Source organism: Staurois parvus, unplaced genomic scaffold, assembly GCF_062004578.1.
Source record: "Staurois parvus isolate SC_StPar_1 unplaced genomic scaffold, SC_StPar_1.0 ptg001161l, whole genome shotgun sequence".
NCBI lineage: Eukaryota > Metazoa > Chordata > Amphibia > Anura > Ranidae > Staurois > Staurois parvus.
This window is the reverse complement of record NW_028318957.1, coordinates 815,565-831,917: the sequence shown is the minus strand read 5'-3', so window position 1 is coordinate 831,917 and position 16,353 is coordinate 815,565. Positions and strand designations below refer to the sequence as shown.

The 16,353-nt window shown below is 49.1% G+C and overlaps 1 protein-coding gene across 1 annotated transcript in view; it reads left to right on the top strand.

Annotated features, from left to right (window-relative positions):
* Nucleotides 1-11,376: 11,376 nt before the first annotated feature.
* Nucleotides 11,377-16,353, top strand: part of LOC149439086 (NACHT, LRR and PYD domains-containing protein 12-like) — an 81,069-nt gene continuing 76,092 nt past the window's right edge. Inside the window, exon 1 of the mRNA XM_089659498.1 lies at nt 11,377-11,608. Coding sequence (XP_089515624.1) covers nt 11,377-11,608 — 232 coding nt within the window. The remainder of the gene's footprint in view (nt 11,609-16,353) is intronic.

Sequence of the window (16,353 nt, the reverse complement as noted above, 5' to 3'; positions counted from 1 at the left end):
CATTGCTGCATATCAGTGCCTCCTCATCAATGCAGCCTATCAGTGCTGCCTATCTGTGGCACCTCATCAGTGCTGCCCATCAGTGCCACCTCATCAGTGCCCATCTGTGAAGGAGAAAAATTACCTGTTTGCAAACATTTATAATAGAAACAAAGAAAACCTTTTTTTTTCCTCAAAATTTTTTGCTCTTTTTCTGTTTATAGTGCAAAAAATAAAACACCCAGAAGAGATTCAATACCACCAAAACAAAGCTGTGTTTGTGTGAAAATAAATGATAACAATTTCATATGGGTACAGTGTTGCATGACTGCGCAATTGTCATTTGAAGTGCGACAGTGCTGAAAGTTGAAAATTGGCCCGGGCAGGAAGGGGGTATGAGTGCCCTGTAGGCAAGTAGTATTAAACCCCAAAACCATTTTTTTTATATTGCAGCTTACTAATTCTTGGATGTGGTGGCTGCAATTGTTTTTTTTTCCCCTTTACTTTTATCTGATGATCCTGCCAGTAAGTCTGTTATTCTTCAACTTCCATTAACAGATTAAGCTGTCGAGTAAGCGTGAGAGTCAAAGTGGAACTACACCCACAGATTTAAAGTGGTTGCAAACCTAAAAAACACAAATCAATCTAATCCTACAGTTGAATAGATTTGACATTTGCTAAGCATTTGCGCTTGGTTTGGTATCTTGAAGAAATTCCCTTTTTCCAGAAATCCCCTCTGCTCTTCTGAACAGAATAAATCTGACACAAGCAGAAAAATGGTGTCGCCACTCACCTTCTCCTGTGAGTGACAGGCTGCGCTGAAGACGAGACCAGCGTGAGCCTCCATGTAATACACTGCAAAGGGATGGGGGGAGCGGGTGTCCTCTCCCTGATGGTCTCTGCCTTCACAAGATTGAGAACTCAGTACCAGTGACTGTTCTAGAGTCATGGCTGGAGGGTGTGTATACCTGAGGGATTGTGTGATATCACATCTCCACCAACTATTCCTTGGTCCTAAGCCACGCCCACAGATCAGCAGTTTTTGGAAAGCTGAGACAAGATAAGGGAGCATTTTTCTGAGGTTCACTCCCAGTTGTATGTATGTTTACATTATAATGTATTTATTTATGGCAAAAAGTACATTTTGTTATATTTGGCTTTACAACCACTTTACCTATACTTTAGCCTATAATGAGGATTACCTGTAGGTTCAGTGAATATCTCCTAAACTTGCACTGTTTAGGAGATATTCACACAACATGCAGCCGGTGATGTCACCGATGCATGCACTCTGAAGGGACGGCATAGTGTGGCGCAACTTCAGAGCTCCCTGTCCCAGCCGAGGGCTCCCGCGGACATGCTCAGGAGTGACGTCATCGCAGTTCCAGTCATCCATACAGGAAGACTGGGTAAAGATGGCGGTGCCGGGGAGCCGTGATAGTGTGGCGCTGGAGGTCTCCATCTACAGGTAGGTCTGTCGCGGTGCATTATGTCCTAAACCTGCATTGTTTTGGGTTTTTTTATACCGCTTTAACAGTTTCCCAAAACAGTTACATTCAAGGCGTGCCCTGAATGAGAACTGTACCGGCAGCTTGTGCTCTTAATTGAACTGTCAAGCCAGCAAATGGCTGCTGTCCTAACTGCAAACATGCAGCACCATTGTATAGATCAAATAGATGCAAAGATGACGGCTGTGAGGAACCATCAGGCACCCCGACTGGGTGCCTCCACCAAAGAGCTGCTTCCTCACTGCTGCAGCACAGGAACAAGGCATTATAGCTGGGAATTGCACCCAAGAACTAGACGACTCCAGCTTAGGTGCAAACAGGAACTGTTAATTATAAAACATTCACGCATCATTTATACCACACAAAATCAGACAAGAGCTTGATCACATTATCCTAAACAATGCAAACTTTAAACAGTAATATCATCAGTACATCTAATGAACAGCTAACAGTAACCTAATTAAAAAGTAAGCTAATCAACAGTCAGGAACCCAGACCAGCTTTGATTTATTCAGGGAGCCCACCCCAGACAGTCCAGCAAGAAGTCCACAGCCCTGGATACACAAAGTACATTACACATGTTGACCTTCAGGTATTTGGCTTTCACTTGAGTAATCTGTCCACTAAAAAAAGTCAAAGGACAAAACTCATACAGTGTTTCAGCAGTCTGAAAAAGTGCAATTAATTTATCTTAGATTTATTGAGGGAGATTGTTGATAAATATTTCTGTCCCAAGTGAAGGAGCTTCTCCTACCCAGTCTGCAGGAAGGTCACCATATTTCCTCTGACCATTAACCTGTCCAAGATTAATATTATACCTTTCCATCCACTCCAGAAGGGAAGCTTTATTGTTTTTATGCAGAGAATAAATGCAAGCCTCGCTCTCAATGTTCACCATGTTGTTGTCCATCATTAGAGAATGATCTGTTCTCTCCATCACAGGCTGAACTGAGCTCTCCTCCGTGCTCTGACCAGGAGAAGCAGAGAAAATGCCTCCTCCATGGGCCATAATCAGTTGGTAGAAGGCAAGCCCCTAATCCCCTGTCCCGGTTGGGTCTATCACATTTCTCCACCCTCAAAAGGTAGACTAACTAGATCACAGACCTCCACCTAGTCTGGACATGTGTTAGTCGGGCAGAGTGAACCCACATAGTTGGTCCACATAATCTCCATTCTTGGCCACAGGGAAGAGTTGCCGTCGGTAGGTGTGGAGCAGAAGTCGTGGACCCTCTGTCTGGCTGCCAGTGGTTCAACTGGGAGGTCCTTACCTTTCCAGGGCTTGATCTGCTGCTGGGGAGAGGAGCTGCAAGCCCTGACTCCCTGGAGCTGTGAAGACACGAGGTGCTAGGCACAGGTCAGTAGAGCTCTGCCCTGTTGCCAGCGATTCAGCTGGGGACTCCACATCCTTCACTCTGGCTGACTGTTGTGGAGGGAGGACAACTTCTTTCGCTCCTAGACTGTGAATCTGCCAATGGGGGGGGAGGACCCATCACCTCCTCTCCTGGACTGTGGATCTTCCACTGGGGAGTGAAGACAGCTTTCTCCTCTCCTGGGTTCTTGAAGTGCCACTGGGGAGATGAGCTGGCTGCTCCATCTCATCCGGTTGCTGAGATGACATTTCTTTGGTACTGTCTTCCAGGTGCATGGATCCTTGCTGGGGAGGGAAGACAGATTTCTCTGCTCCCAGGTTATCGTATTGCCTCTGGGGAGATGAGCCGGTTGCTCCCTCTTCTGGACTCCTGCTGTGCAACGAGGATGACATCCTTCGCTCCCGAGTCCCTACACTGCCGTTGGGGAAGAAGAACTGCCACCTTCTCTCCTTGAGCCACCAGAACTGCTGTGGGGCAGAGGTCTTGGACTATGTCCACTTGCCAGTGCTTCAGCTGGGAATTCGAGCTTCGAGCCTGTCACTGGGGAGAGGTTGGAAGTTCTGCTCTGATACCAGCTCTTCTTCTTGAGGTTCACTGGGTTGTTCCTCCTCAGCAGAAGTCTATTAAATCCCCAGTCTTTGGAGCTGGTGATGGGGGATAGAGGTTCACTATCTCCTCTCCGTGGATCCATGGAGCCGCTGAAGGTGCTGGGCAGAGGTTGGTAACACACTGCCCTGATGCCAGCACTTCTGCTGAGGATCCCACATCTTCCACTCCGACTGGCTGTTGCTGAGGGAGGATGGCTTCCTCTTCTCCCAGACTGTGAATGTGCCGCTAGGGAGGGAGGATGATTGCCGGTGCTTGGCCCCTATATATGAGGGAATTCACCAGTGAATGAGCCCCTATACATGAGGGAGGCCACAGATGAAGGAGTCTTTTCCTATCATTGCCACACATTATTTTCACAGATCATATCACTGTTGTGTGATCTACAAATGTGCCATCCATGCAATAGTCCAGCAGAGGGGACTTATCCATCCATGCAGTGTAGTGGATGGAGGAAGCCTGCTGACTCAGGCCACATTCACACTTTTGCGTTCTCAGAAATAAAATAAAAACATGCCAAAATGCACATCGAACTTGTGCTATCATGAATTCTTAACGGCACTATAAAAGGGGGTTAGCGGCAGGCCCAGACTGGGACAAAAAATAAGCCCGGGCATTTTGGACTGAGCAGCCCCAAGCCCGGGGACCCTTTCATTTTCCTCAAAGCCCAGTAGCAGAACGCCAGGGCCCGATCACAGGAGCGACCCTGGTAGTTCTGTCATTAGTGTCAGTACGTTGTTATTCAATTTTGTACAATTTTCTATTGTATTTTTATTACATTTGTTTTGTAGGAGAGAAAGAAGGAAGGAAGGAGGGAGAGAAGGAAGGAAGGAGGGAGAGAAGGAAGGAGGGAGAGAAGGAAGGAAGGAGGGAGAGAAGGAAGGAAGGAGGGAGGGAGGGAGAGAAGGAGGGAGGGAGGGAAGGAAGGAAGGAGGGAGAGAAGGAGGGAGGGAAGGAAGGAGGGGAGGGGAGGAAGAGAAGGAGGGAAGGGGAGGAAGAGAAGGAGGGAAGGGAGAGAAACAGGAGACAGAGACAAAAAGAAAGAAAGAGAGAAGTAAAGAAAGATAGGAGAGAGAGAGAGAGAGAGAAGACACAGGCTGGTGGAGAGTGTGGGTGGGGCAGACACAGGAGGAGAGGGTGGGAAGAGGAGGGGAAGCTCTCTCCTCTCCTGTCTGTTTGGGGGGGGGGGGTTGGACGACTGTCAGTGGACAACTACGGCCGCCCCCCCTCCATCCTGCAGCACCGCCACCAAATTCCCCCCTCCCCCCACAGATGGGGAGGGGAGAGAAAGCTGCCCCTCCTCCTCCCGCCCTCTCCTGTCTGCCCCGCCCACATTCCTGACAGCCTTGTGTCTTCTCTCCCCCCTTCACTTTCTCTGTCTCCTGTTTCTCTTCTTTCTCTCTCTCCTTCCCTCTTTCAAAACAAATGTAAAAAAATAATAAAATATAAAATTGTAAAAAATTAAATAAAAATAAAAACCTGACACTAGTGGCGGAACTACCAGGGTTGTAAAAGTCACTCTTGTGACCGCGCCCTGGCGTTCCACCACCGGGCTCCAAGGAAAGGGTCCCCGGGCTAGGGGCTGCTCCATCCAAAATGCCCGGGCCTATTTTTAGTCCCAGTCTGAGTCTGGATGAGTCCCCCAGAGTGCGGTATTCCCCCCCCCCCTCGGGGTGTGCTGGTATAGAAATGCTCCCCAAAATGGTAAAGTATGAGGATCGGACACATCTGACCGCTGAGACACGTGTAAAGCATGCTAATTTTTCCACAGTTAATGTGCGCTGTGTTGTGCAGTCTATTCAGAACAACTGGACTGACATACACCTTAGCAGTCCAGAAATCATATCCTTTTTTATGGGTGTAGCTTCAGTGGTCAAAATGGCAACCCCACCCATGCTCCAAGATCAGATAAAACCGATCTTGATATGGTCAGATGTTTTGAAGGGCAGAGGACAGATCTGGGGTCTAAGGCCCCATTCACATGTAAGTGTAGCGTATTTTGTGCATTTTTTTGCATGTTTTGTTGCACCTCTGCAAACATTTATGCACGATTTGTTCAGGCGTTTTTGGGCTGTTTGAGTTTTGGCGTTTTTGTATTAACCAACACAAAAATTTCATCTGTGACACCAATTGCTGCCATGTTCTGAAAGGCCAGAAAACGCTCTTGGTAACGCGACAAAACACGCAAAAGCACATAAATAACGCGCGATTTGCACGTTTCCATGTATTGCTATGGGAATGAAAATGTGCCAAAAACACATCAGTCTGCCCAAATGGAGCTACAAAAGCAACTCCAAAGCTGTTTTGAGCTTCAGGCGACCCGGAATGGAGATGTGAACCGTCTCCATGGAGTGATATTGATTTTTTTCTCCCTTCGAGCTACAAATTTCTCAGGTGTGAATGGGGCCTAATAGACTCCAGATCTCTCCATAAAGAGGATCTATCACTGCTCAAGGAACCCCCCTGAAGGAACCCTGGTTGAGGGTGGGAGGATGTGTTGGAATTTGTGTGTAATAATCCTCTGATATGCCTGTCCCTGGAAGAGTGTTCCTGTGTGTAATAATCCTCTGATATCCTCGTCCCTGGAAGAGTGTTCCTGTGTGTAATAATCCTCTGATATCCTCGTCCCTGGAAGAGTGTTTCTGTGTGTAATAATCCTCTGATATCCCTGTCCCTGGAAGAGTGTTCCTGTGTGTAATAATCCTCTGATATCCCCGTCCCTGGAAGAGTGTTCCTGTGTGTAATAATCCTCTGATATCCCCGTCCCTGGAAGAGTGCTCCTGTGTGTAATAATCCTCTGATATCCCTGTCCCTGGAAGAGTGCTCCTGTGTGTAATAATCCTCTGATATCCCCGTCCCTGGAAGAGTGTTCCTGTATATATAATCCTCTGATATCCCCATCCCTGGAAGAGTGTTCCTGTGTGTAATAATCCTCTGATATCCCTGTCCCTGGAAGAGTGTTCCTGTAAGTGATAATCCTCCGATATCCCTGTCCCTGGAAGAGTGTTCCTGTGTGTAATAATCCTCTGATATCCCTGTCCCTGGAAGAGTGTTCCTGTAAGTGATAATCCTCTGATATCCCTGTCCGTGGAAGAGTGTTCCTGTATGTGATAATCCTCCGATATCCCTGTCCCTGGAAGAGTGTTCCTGTATGTAATAATCCTCTGATATCCCTGTCTCTGGCAGAGTGTTCCTATATGTGATAATCCTCTGATATCCCTGTCCCTGGAAGAGTGTTCCTGTGTGTAATAATCCTCCGATATCCCTGTCCCTGGAAGAGTGTTCTTATATGTGCTAATCCTCTGATATCGATGTCCCTGGAAGTGTTCCTGTGTGTAATAATCCTCTGATATCCCTATCCCTGGAAGAGTGTTCCTGTATGTGATAGTCCTCTGATATCCCTGTCCCTGGAAGAGTGTTCCTGTATATATAATCCTCCGATACCCCTGTCCCTGGAAGAGTGTTCTTATATGTGATAATCCTCCGATATCCCTGTCCCTGGAAGAGTGTTCCTGTATATATAATCCTCCGATATCCCTGTCCCTGGAAGAGTGTTCCTGTGTGTAATAATCCTCTGATATTTGTGCAGGGTGCAGCTGAGAGTGGCATTGTTACTAAAGTGACAGCGCGGTGCGAGTTGGTGAGAAGGGCAGGTTTCGGATGCCGCGTTCCGTCACAATACCCACCTCCGCCGGGGTCAGGGGCTCAGTGCAGTCAGTGCTAAAGATTAAAGGGGAGCTCCGGGCAAGACCTCCAATTTAGGAATCCATCTGAAGAGGGAGAAGTAGCTCACCTGAGTCCTTTGAAAGAAGAATCCCATCTGAAATCATTCCGGGCAGGAAATAAGGACTGTCTGGGGGACCATGCTGCTGCTGTCTGGTCATGACTGGCCATCGCACACAATGCAGTTTGATTTGATCTCCCAACAATCAGCTGTAATAAAGAACAGACGGCCATCTATGAGGAAGCTCCAGTCCTGCAGATGACAATCAGATAGAAGCAGCCGAGGTCCATCTCCTGAGATTCTATTCCGTGTGATTGGTTTTATGTCCTCCATCCCCCAATCATCTCTGGAAAAATCCTGTCCTGTGTCAGTCCCTCAGGGGCGGGACAATTCCTCGTCTAGTAATAAATCTATTCCACCCGCCTGGTGTTCCAGGTCACAGATAAAGCAGCTTTCCCCTCATTATAATACCAGTACCATGGATGTCATGTGACTTCTATTAAATGGGGGACCAAAATAGGCTGACTCCTCCCCCCAGGGATCACCTGAGCCCAAGAGAGCCCTTCACAATGGACATAATCTACACCAGACCTGCCACCCCTCACAGCTGTCCAATCAGATGTCCCCACCTCCAGACACACTCCTGTGATTGGCTTAGAGAGTTGGCCACTCAACTCACGGCTGTTACTTAGGTCTTCCAGCTTCTCCCCTGTAATTGGCTGAGGAGACCTGTCACTCCCATCACAGCTGTCCTGCCTCCCAGCTCCTCTCCTATAATTGGCTGAGACAGTTTGTCAATCATCTCATATCCGTTTACACCTTTCAGCTCCTCTCCTGTGATTGGCTGAGTGGAGACATGCCATTTCCTTTGGAGCTTCTTTGCCTCCCATCTCCTCTCCAGTAATTGGCTGGGAGAGCTTGTCACCTGTTACCTCAGGTGTTCCCGCCTCCCAAATACTCTCCTGTGGTTGGCTGAGAGAGCTTGTCACCTGTTACCTCAGGTGTTCCCACCTCCCAAATACTCTCCTGTGGTTGGCTGAGAGAGCTTGTCACCTGTTACCTCAGGTGTTCCCGCCTCCCAAATACTCTCCTGTGATTGGCTGAGAGCTTGTCACCTGTTACCTCAGGTGTTCTCGCCTCCTAAATACTCTCCTGTGATTGGCTGAAAGGAATCTGTCACTTACCTAACAGATGTTTCAGTCTAGTTCCTCTCCTGCGATTGGCTGAGGAAACCTGTCACTCACCTCACAGCCATCACAACTCCCATCTACTCTCCAGTAATTGGCTGGGAGAGCTTGTCACTCACCTCACAGCAGTTACCTCAGGTGTTCCTGCCTCCCAGATTCTCTCCTACAATTGGCTGAAGAGACCTGTCACTCCCTTTAGTGCTGCCCTGCCTCACAGCTATTCTTCTGTGATTGGCTGAGGGAGCTTGTCCCCTCACAGCTGTGTTCCCACCTCCCAGAAACTCTCCATCACCCTCTTATATTTATAACCTCAATTGTTCCCCCTCCCAACTGCTCTGTGGTAATTGGCTGAGGGAAGCTTGTCACTCACCTCACAGTTCCCAGCAGTCCCTTCAGGTGTTCCCAGCTCCTCACCTGTGATTGGCTGAGGAGACCTGTCACCCACCTCACAGCTGTCCCTTCAAGTGTTCCCGCCTCTCAGCTCCTATCTTGTCATTGTTTGAGCAGTCCTGCCACTCACCTCACAGTTCCCTCATGTGTTCCCGCCTCTCAGCTCCTCTCCTGTCATTAGTTGAACAGTCCTGTCCCTCCCCTCACAGTTCCCACCTCTCCTCTCCTGTGATTGGCTGAGCAGTCCTGTCCCTCCCCTCATGTTCCCAGCAGTTTTCTCAAGTGTTCCCTCCTCTCAGCTCTTCCACTGTGATTGGATGAGTCCTCATGTCACTCACCTCACAGTTCTCAATAGTTCTCTCATGTGCCTCTCAGTTCCTCTCCTGTGATTGGCTGAGCAGTCCTGTCACTCACCACACAGTTCCAAGTAGTTTCCTTCATGTGTTTTCTCTTCTCAGCTCCTGTCCTGTGATTGGCTGAGCCATTATGGTCCCTCCCCTCATGGTTCCCAGCAGTTCCCTCATGTGTTCCCACCTCTCAGCTCCTCTCCTGTGATTGGCTGTCCTGTCACCTCACAGTTCCCTCGTGTTCCTGCCTCTCAGCTCCTCTCCTGTGATTGGCTGTCCTGTCACCTCACAGTTCCCTGCAGTTCCCTCATGTGTTCCCGCCTCTCAGCTCCTCTCCTGTGATTGGCTGTCCTGTTCCTTCCAGCTTTCCCTCAGGCAGACCTGCTCTGTGTTCCCGCCTTTTCCAGGCTGAGGGGAGGAGAATGGCAGCTGTGGGGTGTGAAGTCCTCTCTGAGATCTCCGGGTGTTACATCTACATGAGGCGGAGCTGCTGAAGTGTAGCCAGGTGGGGTAGCATTGTTGGTTATTGTATGTTGGAGAAGACCCCCTGCGTGGGGAATCCATGTTTGCTGTAATGTCATGTAATAGAAGTGTGCTGCTGATCCCTGAACTATAGATCCCGCCTGAGCCGGGCCCACTTTACACACATCTACCATAAACGCCAAACATTCGCTGTATCACAGCAACCAATGTGACCTTAACTCCTCCCCCTCCAGAGGATCCCCTTCCTGCCCAGGACATCTGTTGTGTTACGGCGCTGCGTTACTTTAACGAACAATTGCGCGGTCATACAACGCCGCACCCAAATGACATTTACGTCCTGTATTTTTCCATGAATTGAGCTTTGGTGGTATCTGACCGCCTGTGCGTTTTTTATTTTTTGCACTATAAACAAGAAACTGACAATTCTGAGAAAAAAAACCAATATTTTTGACTTTTTGCTATTAACCCCTTCCTGTTCGGACACTTTCACCCCCCTTCCGGTCTGGACACTTTCCCCCCCTTCCGGTCACTTTCCCCCCCTTCTGGCCCGGACACTTTCCCCCCCTTCCGGTCCGGACACTTTCCCCCTCTTCCGGTCCGGACACTTTCCCCCCTCCCTGTCCAGGCCAATTTTCAGCTTTCAGCGCCATCACACTTTGAATGACAATTGCGCGGTCATGCAACACTGTACCCATATGGATTTTTTAGCATTTTTGTGAGAGACAGATAAAGCTTTATTTTGGTGGTATTTATTCACCACTGGGATTTTTATTTTTTTTGCTATGTAAATGAAACCGTCCAAAAATTTTGAAAATTTCTTATAAAATTTTGCAAATAAATAGTTTTTCACCGTAAATCTTGGCCAAAATTTATTCCGTTATTTGTTTAGTAAAAAAAAAAAAAAAAAATAACCCAAATTAGTTTATAACCAAAAATGATAATTTTCAAACTTTTAAAAAAATTTTTTTTTTATATTATTTGTTTTTTTTTACATGCTGTCACCCTAGCAGTACAGTGTCACCATGGTGACACTGTACTACTTGTGGGGGGTGATGAAGATTTTTTTTTTTTTTTACAGTGATTGCTTTTACACCCATAAAGGCTGTAAAAGCAATCATTTATCCTGCTCTCTGCATTCTTGCAGCCATTGAGAACTACTGTGTGAGCTGTGATTGGTCACAGCTTGTCACATGTGTGACAGTAGGCAGGTGAAATCACCTGGTTGCGTCCTGGATGGACGATACATTTGTCCGAGGTTCAGGCTTTATGGGGATTTGTTCCACTAGAGGGAAGTGCTGAGTCCTTCAGCACTGGGGTAATGAGCCCAGCTGAAGGTAGTGGGCTCATTAACACCTGTATAAAACTTCCCAGAGTGCTTAGGGAGTTTCTCCAACCTGGAACCAGATGTGTGCCTGAACTGTCTGGGGAGTTGACATCTTATCTGTGTGCAGAGAGACCAAAGCCTGTGTGGCCGGCCTCCAGTACTAGCAACTAGGTATAGCAGCAGGCTGTACCTAGTGGGTAGCTAGGGAAACGTGGTTGTTGCAGTAAGTAGCCGAGTTGGCCAGGATTTATTTTGATGTTTCTTTTTGGTTTGCCTTTTTGTAAATATTGTACATAAATTGCACCTGTTTGTTTTTCACCTCCACTGTGGTTGTGCTGTGCCTGGTTTTTTTTTTTTGTGTTGTGCACCCTTCCAGGGGGTCACACACACCCGCTGCTGAGCTAACCCTGTTACATATGGTGGAGGACCGCAGGCAGTCGTGGTAACTAAAGGCCAGCATGGAGGAGATAATAAGACAGTTGGCTCTAGCGAATGCCAATCAACAGCAGGCAAATGCTAATCAACAACTGGCAAATACAAATTTCCAGCAGAGCACTGCAGCCCAGCAGAAAGCCTTGGAACAAGTGGAGGCCTGCCATAGGGAATTGCTGGTACAACAGGACCAGAGACACCAGCAACAGATTGAGGCTGTCTTGAAGCAGTTCCAGCAGAGGAAGCAGACTGAGGCTGGTGAGGATTCTGGGAAAACACCATCATTTTTTGTGGGCCAGTTATTGCCAAAAATGACTGGAGATGATGATCCCGAGGTGTTTCTAACCACGTTTGAAAGGACTGCTGAAAGGGAAAAGTGGCCTAAAGAACAGTGGGCTGGATTGATGGCCCCATTATTAACTGGAGAGTCGCAAAAAGCTTACTATGACCTGGAGCCGGACCAGGCCAAAGACTATGATGTGCTAAAAGCGGAAATTTTGGCCCGATTGGGTGTTACCCTCGCTGTCTGTGCTCAGCAGGTACATAATTGGACTTTTCGGCTTGGGAAACCTCCCAGGTCACAGATGTACGATCTCATTCACCTGAGCAGGAAGTGGCTGCAGCCAGAGACTTTGACCGCCCCAAAAATTGTGGAACGTGTCGTCATGTATCGGTTCCTAAGGTCTCTGCCTAATGCTATTCAAAAGTGGGTCAGCCATGGAGACCCAGAGACCGCAGACAAGCTGGTGGATCTAGTGGAGAGATACTTGGCTACTGAGAACCTGACCTCCTCTTCCAGAGACTCACGGACTTTCCATCCTAAGACCAGACCATCCCCAGCGGCGGGTAAGATGATTCCAAGGGGTGAGGGTGGAGAGAGCGAGAGGGTGGGAGTATTACCCAATGTCTGGCAAGAGCGGCCAGGAAGGCCAAGGCCGCAAGAAGTGGCGAAAAAAATTATTTGTTACCGCTGCCGGCAAGAGGGACATATTGCAGCTAATTGCCCAGAGGTGGATGAGCCTATGCAGTGTGACTTTCTGAGCAATAGACGTCAGTCGCTGTTTGCGACAGTGGTATGCACTGCCAGCCCGGGCACTGAGAAACATTTGTGCAAGATGACTGTTAATGGAAATAATGTTGTGGGGTTGCTGGATTCAGGTAGCCTGGTAACCTTGATAAGAGAAGAGATGGTCACTACAAAGGTCTCTGGGTATAAAAAGGTGGCGGTGATTTGTGTGCATAGGGATACTAGGGAGTATCCCGTGGCTACTGTGTTTTTTGAGACCCCCAAAGGTAACCTGTCTCATCAGGTAGGATTGGTGCCTCACTTATCACATGATGCCATTGTGGGGAGGGATTTTCCAAAATTATGGGAACTCTGGGATTGTCCTGACCCCCCCACTGTCTCCCCTGCAGACCAGGAAGGTGAATCCCAGAAAACGTCTGAGTGTGGTGAGGTCTCTCCCAAGTTCCCCTTATCGGTACTAGCTGGGGAGACCCAAGGAACTGGTGAGGAGCCCGCCTCTTCAGATGAAAATCTGCCGGTTGTGGAGTTCTCGGACTTAGAGGTGCATAGGGAAAATTTTGCCACCGAACAGCTGAAAGACCCCACGCTGATAAAAGCACGGGAAAATGTGGTAAAAGTAGATGGCGAACTAGTGAGCCCTGAGAAAACTGCTGCTTATCCATACTTCCTTGTGGAAAGGGACCTACTCTATCGAGTTGCTCAAGGGGCAGAAGAAACCATTGAGCAACTGGTGGTGCCCAGACCTTACAGGAAGTTGGTGTTGGAGTTGGCCCATGGACACAGCCTTGGGGGTCATTTGGGGGCGGAGAAAACACGGGAAAGAGTATTGCAGCGGTTCTATTGGCCTGGGGTCATTAAGGAGGTAGAAAATTACTGTTCCTCTTGCCCTGTGTGTCAGAAGTCTGCCCCATTTCCGTAGTCCACTGGTACCTCTTCCCATCATTGAGGTCCCTTTTGAAAGGATTGCCATGGATTTGGTAGGTCCGCTGGTGAAATCCGCTAGGGGGCATCAGTACATGTTGGTCATACTCGACTATGCCACCCGCTATCCAGAGGCGATTCCACTCCGAAATACCTCTGCCAAGACAATAGCTAAGGAGCTATTCCTCGTGTTCACCCGAGTGGGTATTTCAAAGGAACTGCTTACGGACCAAGGAACCCCCTTTATGTCCCGGGTGATGAAAGAGCTGTGCAAACTGTTCAAGGTAAAACAGTTGCGAAACTCTGTGTATCATCCCCAAACCGATGGGTTGGTGGAAAAAAAACCCTGGTTCAACAAATCCCTGAAACAAATGCTAAGGAAGGTGGTAGATAAGGATGGAAAGGGTTGGGATTATTTAGTACCCTATTTGATGTTTGCCATCCGGGAGGTACCCCAGTCCTCTACAGGGTTTTCACCGTTTGAGTTGCTCTATGGGAGACACCCAAGGGGGCTGTTAGATATCACCAAGGAAACTTGGGAAAGTGAGAGTTCTCCCCACCGGAGTGTGATTGAGCACGTCGCCCAAATGCAAGATAGAATTGCCCAGGTGCTGAGGGCTCTGCGTTGGGAGGCGCTGAAGGTGCTGAAGGGCCCAACATTAGGAGGTGTTGAAGGGTCGTCGTCAGGAGGTGGTGTTGACTGATGTCTGGAGGTGGAGTGGGCTAGGCGTTGGTAGTTGAAGTAGGGCTCGGCGTCCGTGGGCGAAGTGAGCAGTGCAAGTGGCTGTTGCGGGCCAGCGGCTGAGGGTGCTAGGGGCCCAGCGTCGGTGGGAGCGGTAGGGCCGTGTGGCAGGCTTGACTCTGCCGGATTGGACAGGGCTTGGGGCTGTGCAGTGGTAGGTGCTCGGCCGCGTGTTACCCGGAGGGGAGCAGGGAGGAAACTGATAGTGGAGGCTTACCCTCTCGATGCAGGTGGCGGAGGTGCGGTGACGTCTCAATTCTCGGGAGGCCTGGAGAGGTCCCTGGTCCGAGGCTGGGTGCCGGCTGATGCTGGGTGGCCTGAAGCAGCCCCCAGGCAGGGTTGCCGTGTGCAGGTAGCTGGGTGTCGCGAGGTGGTAGTTGGGTGCTGGGTGGCCTGAGGTGGACCCAGAGCCAATGGGGAGGGCTCTAGGGAGACAGGCAGGTCAGCGGGCTGGGTGGTGGAGCAGCAGTCCACCGTGGGTTTGAGCTGGTTCCTGGTGGTCAGTGGGGACCCAGGGCCGATGGGGAGGGCCCTGGGGAGGCAGGCAGGTCGGCGGGAGCCGGGGGACGGAGCGGCGACGGTCCGGGTTGATGCCCGGCGATCCGGGTCGGCCGCGGCAAAAAATTTTTGCCACGGCTTCGGGTGTGTGGTAGGCCGCGATTCCCGGAGCTTTGGGAAAAAGGTCCAGTGGCCTTCCCTGGTGGTTAAGCAGGGACCGGAGTGTTGTAGGGGCCCCGCTAGGGGCGCAGGAGCTCTCTGCTAGGCGTCCAGTCCCGCCACCATCTTGAAATATATCCATGACATCATATTTCTCTGGAGAATTAGCAGTTTATTTGGGCATCATTAAGCACTATATAATTTATTCCGGATCAGTACTGTATATCTAGCATTTTATATATCCTTGAGATTATTCAGTCATTTACGCATATACATTTTAGTGCTGCACATATATTATATTTATTTGTAATTTTAGAAGGTATATGGTTTCCTTTTTAGTGTACTAGCTGCTATTATTAAGCGTTCGCTGAGTCCCAGTTTTACTGAGTTCATTAGTACAGCAAGCTCCTCCTGAGCGCTTCAGTTTTTTTTTTTTGTTCAACAGCTGGGTTGAATGACAGACTGGTGTGTGCCCAGCATCACAACTCCACAGTCCTCTTCTAAACATCACAAAAGCAGGGAGAGCATGTAAACATTTAAGTTTAAAGCACCTAAAAAGGTTTTTAAAAATTTATTTTAAGTTATGCTATGTTGATGGGAACATATTTTTATTATTATTATACAGTATTTATAAAGCGCCAATAGTTCGCTCAGCGCTGTACATTACAAAGGGGGACAGAACATGTGACAGAACAATACCAATACAATGCAAAACATGAGGGGATTGAGGGCCCTGCTCTTTCGAGCTTACAATCTAGGAGGGAGGGGATGGTGGCACAGGAGGAGATAGCTGTGGGGGATGGAGTGGTAGGAAGAGTGGAGGAGGTCGGCAAGTTAGCAGGGGGTGGGGTAGGCTTCCCTGAAGAGATGGGTTTTCAGGGTGCGGCTAAAGGAGAGGAGAGTAGGTGATAATCTGATGGGTTGGGGCAGGGAGTTCCAGAGGATGGGTGACACCCTGGAGAAGTCCTGGAGGCGGGCATGGGAGGAGGAGACCAGGGAACTAGAGAGAAGGAGGTCTTGTGAGGAGCGGAGTGTGCGTGTTGGGTGGTACTTGGATATTAGGTCAGTGATGTAGTTCGGGGCAGTATGGTGGACAGCTTTGTACGTCAGCGTTAGGATTTTGAATTTGATCTGTTGCGCAATCGGAAGCCAGTGGAGGGATTGGCAGAGGGGGGTGGCGGAGACAGAGCGGTTGGAAAGGTGAATGAGTCTGGCAGCCGTATTCAGGATCGACTGAAGCGGGGATAGCCAGCGGCGAGGCAGGCCAGTGAGGAGGGAGTTGCAGTAGTCGAGTCGTGATATGATGAGGGAGTGGATGAGCTGTTTAGTGGTTTCTGGGGTTAGGAACATGCGTATTTTGGCGATGTTGCGGAGGTGGAGTCTGCACGAGTTTGTTAAAGATTGGACTTGGGGTTGAAAGGATAGGTTGGAGTCCAGAATTACACCAAGTACTCTGGCCTGCAGGGCGGGTTTTATGGTAGCGTTGTTGGATGTGACGGAGAAGTCAATGGGGGGTGGTGTCCGGGCTGGGGGGAAGACAAGAAACTCGGTTTTGGAGAGGTTCAATTTAAGGAAGTGGAGTGACATCCAGTCTGATATGTCGCTCAGTAGGTGTGTGATTCGGGCTGAGACCAAGGGGGTGAGGTGGGGGGTTGA